The sequence below is a fragment of the Aspergillus tanneri genome (assembly GCF_003426965.1).
Source record: "Aspergillus tanneri strain NIH1004 chromosome Unknown AapTan_9_pilon_pilon_pilon, whole genome shotgun sequence".
Taxonomy (NCBI): domain Eukaryota; kingdom Fungi; phylum Ascomycota; class Eurotiomycetes; order Eurotiales; family Aspergillaceae; genus Aspergillus; species Aspergillus tanneri.
In genome coordinates this window covers 719,768-731,476 of record NW_022984636.1, presented here as the reverse complement: position 1 = coordinate 731,476, position 11,709 = coordinate 719,768, and the positions used below count along the sequence as shown (strand labels likewise).

Sequence of the window (11,709 nt, the reverse complement as noted above, 5' to 3'; positions counted from 1 at the left end):
TATTCACTGAGCTTATTTAGATGCTTAACAAGAACACCTTCTTAGGCGCTAGAAAATTTCTGACGCGATTTTGAGTTGGCATCCTGAATTGAGCCAGTTAACACACCACACCGCAAAATACACCGCTGGCCAATCATATAATATGATGTTGTCATGGCGGTGGCTCATGTCAGACATCCTTGAGCTATGAACGGACACACGTTCAAGGTGATCCTGTCGATGTGACTGTCCTCTTCAATCGGAGTACGGTTTCAGATCTCAGCAGACGCAGCTCAATGGCGAGGCACTTTTGCTTGGACCTGGTTCAATTTACAGGGTAACTTTGAAATGTATACTATGAACTGCGCCGTGTTGGAAATTGATGGGGCAACGGCAGCATTGAGTCATTTGGTTATGGGTATTCCGGATGAGATTCTGACAGAAAGCAGGAAACGCCCAGTCTCGAGGGAAAGCACGGACCGTAGAGGTGTAGAACGGCTACTAAGGGAACATGGCGGAGGGGGAATTTCGGACGTAGCGAGCTTGTTGGCGATGGACTAGAATCTACAAGGAAGCCTTATATTGGATCTATTTTTAGAAGGGACGACAAAAAATTGGAGAAGCGTGTCCGTTCTGCTAGGAAGAAGGGAGTCATAAATTTAACTCACATCCTCGAATAGCCCCAGTAGCAGTAACGACGTGATCACCAATGCTCTGGTCCTGTGCCTTGCAACCCGATTTCTCCCGTCCATTGCCACATCGTGTTGCCCTGAATAGTGATGCCCTGAATAGTGAACACACACAGAGGGAGAGGGACCATGTTTTTTCCTCCCCCATTGTGCGGAGCGCCCACAAGAACACTCAAGATGTTAGCAGCAATTGCATAGAAAAATATAAGACAGATATTTATCATATCTCTACTGAACCATGGGGGAATGTTGCTGGCAGCACGGTGACATTGCAGGCTGATTCTCTGAGGACGAACCCATCGCCTCTGGAAACCCCAGCCGGATGCTGGGAGAACTTACGCCTCACGAGCATCGATAATTGTCTGACAGGAGGGGACCAGAGTCAGAACCACAGTCCAGACTTGGACCACGTATGGACGGCATTGGAAGGAACACTGCTGTCGATGTTCGTTCCGGGTGTGGCGCTGCGGATTCTGGAGGCCGTGCCTGACCTGCAGACGCTTGAGAGTGTCCGGCTCCTGAACAAGGATTTCTACACGGCCTACCAAGCCAACGCCATGCCCCTGATCCGCGGAGCACTGTGGAGAATGTGCCCGCCGGCGTGGGAGCTTCGTGAGATGGGCCTGCCCTGGACCAGCCCGGGCACCATGGAATACTTGAGGTGCATAACCACTAAGGACCAACCAGCCCCTACCGTCACACCCACCAATTACCTGGCCCACTATGCCTACGAAGCTTGCGTAATGGCGCGATTGATCGGGGCGGTCTTCACCGCCGAAGAGCAAAACTACCTTTACCACCACGAAGAAGCCCTTGTTGCAGTGCATGATGCATGTCTGCGCATCTGGACATTCTGCCGGATCTTTGGTTGCGGGAAAGGCCGCGCGGGCGACTTGGAGGGCCAACAGGAATGGCTCGCTGGAGGTGCCCGAGCGCACCTCCCTCCCAGCTGCACCATCTCGGAATGGTGCCGGAACAGTGAGGTCCTGGACCTAGCACCTGAGAGCTTCGGCAAGGGCAACCATGGTAATCTCTCCGCGAGTGAAACCATGATGATGCTGTGGATCTGGAATCTTTTTCGACGGCAACTGCGGTGGAAAGTTAGGAGTCTTCTTCGAGATCGTTACCCACGGGCGTGGGATGAGGACGTGGTCGGTAGGTTTCTATCCTCTGTGTGGTGGACAGTACCGCGTTCGGGCGGGGGTGTACAGTCGCTAAGACAGCTAACGCCTTCGTAGACGAGTGGGTCTTCTCCGTCCTGACATTTGGCTTGGCTGCGATTGATCATCTTCTCTTGTCCAATGACCCTGTCAAGGAGGCCGAACAGCTGGGATGGGCCACGGTATCGGCCTCCATGATCGCACGACCGGAGCGCGGTGAGTTCTTGCAGGATGCCTGTATACATCATCTACAGCAGATTTCTGGGCCCCGACGTACGTGCACCTTCCAGTAACTGCCCCCGAAAATTCCATCCTCTTCTACCATACATGTTAAGGATGGGACGTACTTGGCGGGAATCGGGAACGGAACGTTGGAATTAAAATTAGATATTCCCGTGGCTAGTTCCTTTTAACATAGTGATATACACGGTATGAAATGTACCAGGCTCAGTGCTGTGTTTAGTTAATCTAGCCATACGGGCGCTTTGTATTGGAGCATGTCTTGTAGAAAAAAAATCTTTTCCGCTGGAAAAATGTATGTACATGTAAACGAAGACAAACGTCCGAATTACTGGTGGTATTATTTCTACCGGTGGATAGTCTCCATGAAATTAGCTATTGTACGATTTCCGGAAGACATCAACATTGACCCTATGTTCAGTTACATGTTGGAGGGTTAAAATAGATATGTAAATGTTCAGAAATGAAGAGAAATCAAAGCCGCCCTTTAAGGACGCACCCAAATTAGGAGGCTTTTGCACCCCTTTTGAGCACTCCCGTCTCCCCACCCAAAGAAAGAGCCGCTATATTTGATGACCATAATTTTGGGCAGTAGAGGTCACCTAAAATACGAGCAGGCAATTTTGGGGCTTGAGAAATGGAATATTAATTAGGATATAGAATACTTCCTCTACCGAAAGTATTGCAACGTTGTAACCAGATGGCTCCAGTACCTTGGATAAGTGTGGAGGGTGATTGGATCGACATATATGCTCCGTTTGAAGGGCCTGACAAAGAGCGCTCTCTTGAAAGGAGTAAGCCTGGTGTAGTGACAGTGATTGATAGTCAGGATGCTCAGCGCTGCATCAAGCCCAGAGAGCTAAGGACGTCGCTGGAGAAATGCGGAAACCAAGACATTGTCCTCAATACTTTAGGCTGGACAGAACCATGTGCAAATGGCATGCAGGAAAGGAGAGCCCGGGAGAAGCAAAGAGTCTGGCTGAAAGAGAGCAAAACTACGGGGAGTTTTATCCGTCACGTTTCTTGGGTCTTCAGCGATGTGCTTTGCATACTTGTGCCAAGCCTGCATTGGGCAATTGACGAAATCTGTGCCTGGACTCTAACGGACCACATCGCACCAGAAGAAGGGCCATTTTTTGTTATTTTAGTTGATGATAGCGACTCGACACGCGACGGGGACGGAGTGCTCTACAACGTAATGAGCACAACGAGACAGCAATGTTGGCAAAAGCTGCAGGAACAATGCACCGGCCCCATCTGGAAGACAGCCAAAGCCCTAGACCGATTACTCTCGCGGACCTATGTCCGGGCCACAACTCTGAGAAGAGAAGCTGTAGCACTAAGCGCTTGTTTGCAGTCATTAGACATCTTACAACTTGCACGGGGACAGAGGGAGAACCGTGGACACTTGTGGAACCTTAGGACACTTACACGCCTCGTAGAAAAGTTCTACAGCCACACTGAAGCACTGGGCGGATCGTTTAATTTTGTAGGCGCCCTGAGGGAGGATATCTGGCCTGGGCAATCACGAAGCCAGCAAAGTCTACTTGGGGATTGGCTATGCCTAGGGAACCAGGACCGATCTCTCAGTGATTTTATGGGGCCTCTCCTTGCGAAGCTGTTTATAGAAGATGCAAGCCAGATGCCACATAGTAAGTGACGACTTTTTATACACTCACACACACAAACACACATATGCATGCATATTTCCAAAATACAGTTCTAACATACTCCATGAAGGATTTCCTGCATGTGAGGCATTCCATGCCGTCTATCGTCCGTTGTGCGATGAAGGCCTCCGCCTGGCCTCCAAGCGCTCTGAGTGGGCCCAAGGTATCACATCAGTAGCACTCTCTAATGCTATCCTGCAGGCAATGACAAACTGGGATCTCCAAATTACAGAGCATGTGAGAACACTCTGGGCACATCTGCCGGAACGCTCCTTGTGCTGTGCGTGCGTATGGGATCGGCCTCTTGTCTTTCTCCGCTGCGGCCACGGCCTGTGCGAACGGGATGCATGGAAGCATTCCTTCCGCCGCCATCCCTTTGAGTGTGTTTCATTCTTCCAACGCTGCCCGGCCTGTGATGCAATCGTCAACCGCCAAGTCCGGTTGCGCCCACCACAGGCTGGGCTCCGCATCGCCTGCTTTGATGGTGGCGGGACGCTGGGCATTGTGTCTCTCGTGTCTTTGGACAGTCTTGTCCGAGAGCTGCCGTTGAAATTGCAGGCGCATCACTACTTCGATCTGATTGTTGGCACCAGCACCGGTATGTAGTCTCTTTCCAGGTCAAGTGCATACTATACAATGGCCAGCCCAGGCTTGCCGCTGACCTAAGACACTCCATAGGCTCCATCATCGCAGCGGCTTTGGGCATTCGGAAATGGCCCCTGAAGCGCTGTATCAAGGAGTTCTCGAAAACAGCCCGTCAAGTCTTCTACAGACTAACATTTATGACAATCGCCCCTCGAGCCCTGCGCCGGATCTGGAAAGGTATAAAGTATAGTGAAGAACCGTTATATGCAGCTCTACAGAGAGGATTTGGCTCTGCACCTCTCTATGGCTACTGTGACGAGTCGCCTGATGTCCTCCGGGTTGTCATCACAGCCACCGACTTTAGCGGCCGGCTCTGGCTCTCACGATCGTATTCTCCAGCAAAACTAACTGGTGTGGAACAGGCCAGCTCCGTGAGCCCTCCCGAATCTGTCCGAGAGTCGTAAGTACTGAGGCCCTTCCTGATTATCATGTCCACGGGCTAAGCATAGCGCGCACGCACGCATGCAGCATTGCCGCCAGCTGTGCGGCCCCTTCCTACTTCCTTCCCTTGAGGGGGTTGCAAGACGGCGGATTCGTAGCCAACAACCCCTCGGCAGTTGCCCGGATTGAGGCCAATCGCTTGTCGAGAGGACAGATGCCCGACTACGCCGCAAGCTTCGGGACTGGCCGGTTCGGACAGAGCAATAATGCCCATACTGTCCGGATTTCCTGGCAGTCCCTAGTGCCACGGTGGCTGCGTCGTGTGGCCAAATGTGTTTCCCGGACTTTTGATGCCGAGCTTCTCTACGACCGTTTTGTCTCGCAACTGAGCGATCTCGAAATGGAACGGCACCACCGCATTAATCCAACCCTCCCATGTCCTGTAGTCGCTCTGGACGATGCATCCGCTATACCGCGACTCAAACGTATGACCAGGGAGCGGATGGCTCAAGATCCTACACAGGTATCTCGGGGGAAACGTCTTCGCCTTTCTCTCGTTTCCTCGCTTTTCTACCCTATCATCACTTCTAGACCTATTTTTGATGACAAGGCTGGCGTGTACCACGTAACATTGGCGGTTGTTTCGCGCTGGGAGGACGACGTGCTTGTCTCCATGCAGTTGCAGGAGTACCTGCGTGACGCTTGTTTTTGGATCCACGGCTGGCAATATAAGACCATCACACCGCTCCAAGTCACAGTGATGCTGTCAAGCCTTGAAGAGGCTCTCAATATCGAGCTCCAAGTAGGGGATGGAAGACGCAGCCAAATAAGCGGCCTTCCTCTCTCAGTCAACTGTCTTATTAATCATCAACTTTCCAGCTCGGATCTTCGACAATGGAAAAGCACGGGTCTTAAACGCCCATACTCAGAACAGGATTATTGGCATGTTTCGAAGCAGCCAAGAAACGGGATCGACCACTCCCCACGCAAGCTGGTCCCGGTAGAGTTCTAAGCAGGTTTTTTGAGTATATTGAGGTATACCTATGTACAGGAGATAAATCAGAGAAAGTTGATCCAGCGTCTTTCAAGTGGTGGGAATTAGACCACGTTCAGCTGGTGACATGAGTCTGCAATTGGCGATTGGAAAGTCTCACTATACTCGTACATAGCTAACAGGCTGTAAAATTTCATACCACTTATGGAATTCTGTAGTATTACTATAGTTAAATTGAAGAAGTTTATTTTTTTATTATTTACCCCGCTTATAAGATACCGCGTTATTTTGACCACTGGGATTTAAATTCCAGAAGCAGGTGACATTTTTTAACCTACAGCCTGGGCTTATTCTTTTTTGGCGCTGCAGCAGTTAGCTGACCCAAACAACCAACTATCTTGGCTCAGGAACTACGACCACTGCATACGCCGAGTTACCAAGTATCCAGATAAGACTAGAGATACGAAACCGTGTCAGTCACAGGATGCAGTGCTAGACGAGTTGCCTCTACAATAGGGTGCCGGTATTCTCAGACAGCCAGCCGGCCCTAAAAGCGATCAGGTGACCTCGGTTACTCTCTGGACAGGATATCCTATGGAGATATTTGGAGCTGCTCCGTTGATGTGAAGAGCAAGGCATCCATGTAACACTGCAGTGGATGCCTGGGAACTAGGAACTAGGCAGCCGATCAGCTTGCCAGGCACGCAGTGACCCTTACGACGACAACAACTGGCCGTGCTACAATCGGCGGCTAAACTAAGGGTCAGGGCGGAGTCAAAAGCCAAGTAGGGCAAGGAATTGTCAAGAACAGGACGACCGACTAAGAGCCTACTCAAGTGTCCAGAAAAGTCTGAGCTTTGTCTTCATTCTCTGTGAGCTCGTCTGCATCCACTTTCAAGGTCGGAATGCACCCCCAGGTCTCTCGTGGTTTCATGTATGTGCCGCTTCCCAGAGCTTTCCTTCCCCGGCTTTGTCCAGGAACTGATTCCAATGTGATGCTTTGGCTTTCTCAATCGTTCCAGTCCATGCACGTCGTTTTTGTTGCATCTCCTGAAAGAGGGTCGCTGAGCGTGCATGCTCTCGCCCGAGCTCTGCACAGTTCTCTTGCCACTTCCGGCGTAATTGATTAACCTGGGTCTGTTGGATTTTGAGATTTGGCATGAACCAGCGCTTGGAATATGGTATTGGTAGTAGGTTAGGGGTGTGTCTGTCCACTGTCGATGCAGTCGCTTCCGTGGACCTTTCCACTACCTCGTCTAGCGCCGGTCTGATTTTCACCTCTTTCCACGGGCCCATCTGCTGAAGCACCTCGCTGGCGATACTGTCCCAGTCTGCGCGGTCAAAGGCCTTCTTCGCCTTTGCGGTAGGCTTACGCTGGACTCTCAGGTTCCATTCCGAATACGTGGCACGTTGATCTGACCCGTAGTTATCATGGTAGAGATGGCACTTGATAAGTGGATCTGGCCGGTTTGTTACCGTCTGGTCGATGGTGGAGTTCCTCCCTGGGTTGCTGAGAGACCAGAAGGTCGCCGTTCCTCGAGGGAGGCAGCTGTGTAGGCCATTCGCCTGGAAGAAATTGATTAATTCGCTTCCATCCTCAATAAACTGCGGCTGAATATGGCCGCCACCCCAGATCGGGTGGTGGCGGTTAAAGTCTCCCGCGAGGACTACGCTCGTTGATCTATACTCGTCCCGGAGAGCAGTGGTTATTGTGTTCTGAATTGCTGTGAGTGCTGATTCCACCGACTCCTCGTTGGAAGTGTATAACGGGACGGGTGGGAGATAAACTGAATAGAGAAGCATCTGGGAGTCTGCCGTCCAGATCTTATTGCGGTTAAATCTGGGTGCTCACAGGGGATTTGCCAATATGATGAGGTCGAGATTCTCCGATTAACATAGACCAGACTACGAAACCGAACTGCGTCAGTCTCGATGGTCGGTCGATATAGGCGCCAGGCGCTGTGATTAACGTGTGTTTGATAGGTGGTGATAGACGGTTGTACATCCAGGTTTTGGCTATGGTGGTCGTTGATAAGCCCGGGGTAGGACACTGTCGATCACCGGTTGGGTGTTCGCCGCTGCAATCGAGGCATCGGGCTCTAACCCCCAGGGGCATCGTTGCCGCTCGTGTTGGCCGGCACAGTGTCCACACTTGGTGTTTCCTTGCACGACCATGCTAGGTGTCCGAAACGTTGGCACCGGAAGCATCTCTTTTTCTTGATCTCTCGGCGATCTACGCTGCTTACGCTGCCAATGTACCTCTGGCCAACTAGGAGGCCATTATTCAAGATATATTCGGCTCCTTCCGCAGAGTCGAACCAGATAGCGAGAGATGCAAATTTCCCTAACGCCTTGTCCTTCCTCTTGAGCCATGCCACCTCTTCGATCCGGAAGCCGTGTTCCACCAGATTGTTTTCTTCTATGATTTTCTCAATGGCCAAAGCGCTTACGTTCTCCAAGTCGAAATCCTCTGTCGGGGTACGGTGGACAACTACCCCAAACCGTGGTTTCACTATTTTCGTGCTGTTCCCTAGTTCATTCAGCCATCCTGTGTTATTGCGGGCTGCTTCAGTCGATTCTGGGTCTTTGAAACGAGTAACATAACCCGTCTTAGTAGTCCCAATGCCGGCGACCTCGGCGTCTTGCGTGGCGGAGGTGTTTAGCAGCGCAGTACGGATGTAGGTGTTGGCAGTATCGGTAGGGAGGTATCGCCCGAAGGTGTTTCCGTCACTATTGTCGTTATCTCTTGGGTCCACAAAGGATCTTTGGGTGATTATTCGGACGCAATCGTTCTTTCTCGGGTTGATGGCTTGGCTGGAGAGAACCATTATTGGCGGTGGCCGCCACCTCAACCAAAGACCTGGTTGGGGTCACCGGCGTCAGGGTTTCAACTCGCTCCCTCAGGCTCTGATTTCATCCTGGAGCTTCTCATTCTGATCGGAGGGATATTCTGGTCGTGTTTGATTTCTAGGATCTCCGCCTTGGTGGATTCGATGAGTCTGGATTGGTGATTGATAATACAGTCGGGAATTAAAGTTTGCATAATTTGGTCGCGGGGCAACCCAACCATGGTTCACCCCCCATACAAAAATATATATATTTTGCAACACATGAGGTTTTATATTAATTTGAGCATAGATATATTGAGAAAAATGACCAAATTTTATAAAAATATGCAAAAAAAGCGCCAAAATCAGTTAATATTTGGTATACCACCCCTTTGCCTCCAAAACCGCCTCAACACGCTTTTTCATACTCTTTATTAAAGCATCTTGAATATCCTCGCGGATTTGGCTCCATGACTGTTATAAAGCGTCCCATAAGATATCTTCCTTCTTCTCAGTTGCTCCTTTGCAGTATTCAATGTTGGGATTCACATCGAAGACGCCTTCTTTGGGTGGAAACCACATGTGTTCAATCGGGTTTAAATCCGGAGAGTATGGCGGCCATTCCATTACTTTTATACTATTATCTTGTAATCATGTTGTAACCTTTTTCGCTGAATGAATGCGAGCATTGTCGTGCATGAAAATAAGACCAGGTTCCCAGATAGATGGCAGTAATTCCTCTAATAGAGCAAGATAAGAGTTTGCAGTATAGCCATTCTTTTTAGCTTCAAAATCCCCTCCAACGAACAAGATCACTGCGTTTTTTGCCCAAATAGCTGCCCAGCCATCACGCGGACTCCTTTCCCTTTCTTATATGGCTGTATGTACTCGGTTTTCCACTTTTTACCAAAAAGATTAAGCCGAAACACATACTTGTGGGCGGTGGCCGGATCCCATTTCAACCGAGCACTCGTCCGACCAGATAATCTTAGCCCAATCCTTATCGGTGATTTATACTCCATTGCCCAGTTATATCGAAGCTTAGCTACCTCTGGTGTTAATCTCGGGCGCTTTTGAGCCCTCCATTTGCCATATCCAGACTCTTTAATAATGCGGTATAGTGTATTGCGTGAGATTGTTAAATTAAGTGTTTTCTGGACATCCGCGTAGGTAATGAACGGATCTTTCTGGATCAAACGAATGACCAGGCGCTTGTCTCTATCTGTATAGGTTTTTGGACGACCGGAGCGTGGTTGGGCTTCAAAATCCTGTCTTAAAGATGCTCGGTTCAGCGTAGTGTAAATAGTTTGAAGGGGCCGGTTCAGAAGCCTTGCAATTTCAGTAGGTTTTCTGCCACCATGGTAAAGTCCTTGTATATATGCTCGTTCCTTCGGATCAAGCTGCTGATAGCGCTTAATATTAGCACTAAAAGGACTCAACGGTGGCCTTCTAGGCGTCATGGTTGGTGTTTGAAAAGATGAGGTTTTTTGACGCGTTGGTTGACGCGACCGGGAGCTTAGCGTGATTATTCAAACTTTTGGCTAAGAACTTGTCAAATAATATGGCCGTTGGTGGACCAGAATCATGTGACTGGATCGGGGTAAAACCCCCGTGGAGCACACAACAAAATAATCAATCAAGAATAACCAAGAAAGAATAAATACAAGAAGAGACCCAACCCAAGCTCAATTACATTCAAATAAGACCTTTTCACCAATCGTACTCTATTTCCTCTTCGGGATTAGCCGTATATCTGACAATTAAGAGTCTCATTCGCTCAAAAACTACCTATACAGCGAACCACGGCTTATACAGCTCAGCTATCCACCGGTCGAAACTTTATTTCCTCCGAACGAAATGTCCACGCAGAATACCGTCCTTTTGAAAACCCAAGAGAATTGGAAGGAATGGAACACGCAGTTTGAAGGTTTAGCCAGAGGCAAGAATTTATGGGGAATTATTACTGGCGATGAACAAGAAATTTTAAAGCCAGCACCACCTACCGATGACACTTTGGCACCACCAGCTGGAAGTACACGATCAACAAATCCTACCTCCCTTGCTGATCGACAATTTGCTTGGACTGTTTACAAAAGCCTTCGTGACGACTATATTCTTCAACAAACTGAACTAAGCAAACTGCGGGAGTGGATGCAGAAGACTATTTCTCCACAAGTGTATGAATATTGCTGCGATCCAGAGGATTCGATGAAGGAATGGTACGCCAAACTAAAGCAACGGGTGGGAATTGATGATGCCACAGTCAAGAAACTTGCCCGCGAAGCGTATAAAAGGCCATTAAACCTGTCACAAGACCTCGGGATGTACTTACCTGGTTAAACAATTGGGAAGAAGCAATGCACAAGGCCGAAAAAGCTAGAATTGCAGTGGCTGCAACCACAAGTGACTGGATTGAGGATTTCCTGAATGCTGTACGGACTTTAAACCCGGTATGGGCAACCTCATATGAGATTGCTAAGAGTAAGGATATTGAATCAGACAACCTGACATTCAGACTGGTAGCACAAGACTTCCGAAAAGGTTTGGATACCAAATTGATTCAACAGAGCAGCAATATTGCCAAAGGGTCATTTGGTCCAACCTTTGATGCTGAAGAAGCTAAGACTGAAGGCACGGAATTGAATCACGCACCAAAAGGTCAAAGCTATACCCAGAAGCGCAAGCAAAAGCCTAATAATCTCGAGAGCTGCAATATAGCCAAGAAGACAAAGGTAGCTTGCAAAGCATGTGGGCAAATGCATGAATGGAAGGCCTGTTTCTATCTTTTTCCTCAAGAGGCCCCTAAAGGATTTAAGGAACGTGCTGTAATTAGGAGATTTATTAATCATCTGCTTCAAACAGACAAGGAATTTGCCAAAGAGGTTGAAGAGTGGAAGAGCTTGAGGAATCAAGATTGACTACTTGAACGACAGATTGGAAGAATTCCAGCTTCATTTGCGACATTACCGGATACCTATCCATTAAAGAATTCAGCTATTCTTGACTCCGGATCCACTATCCATATCTTTAATGAAATCACTCGATTCAACGACTTTCAAACCGCACAACCAGGTGACTTTATATGGGCCGGAGATTCAAAGGTGGAGATCCATGGATATGGCA

The 11,709-nt window shown here is 49.1% G+C and overlaps 2 protein-coding genes across 2 annotated transcripts; both read left to right on the top strand.

Annotated features, from left to right (window-relative positions):
• Positions 1-688: 688 nt before the first annotated feature.
• ATNIH1004_011751 (uncharacterized protein) lies at positions 689-2,121 on the top strand (the record flags this gene model as incomplete). The annotated part of the gene is made up of 2 exons (XM_033576313.1): positions 689-1,823; positions 1,907-2,121. 2 exons carry the CDS (start codon positions 689-691, stop codon positions 2,119-2,121), a joined length of 1,350 nt encoding a protein of 449 aa, XP_033420977.1.
• Positions 2,122-2,768: 647 nt separating this feature from the next.
• On the top strand, positions 2,769-5,776 carry ATNIH1004_011750 (uncharacterized protein; the record flags this gene model as incomplete). The annotated part of the gene is made up of 4 exons (XM_033576312.1): positions 2,769-3,720; positions 3,809-4,336; positions 4,417-4,783; positions 4,852-5,776. The coding sequence occupies 4 exons, from the start codon at positions 2,769-2,771 to the stop codon at positions 5,774-5,776; spliced, it is 2,772 nt and encodes a 923-aa protein (XP_033420976.1).
• Between the last annotated feature and the right edge of the window lie 5,933 nt (positions 5,777-11,709).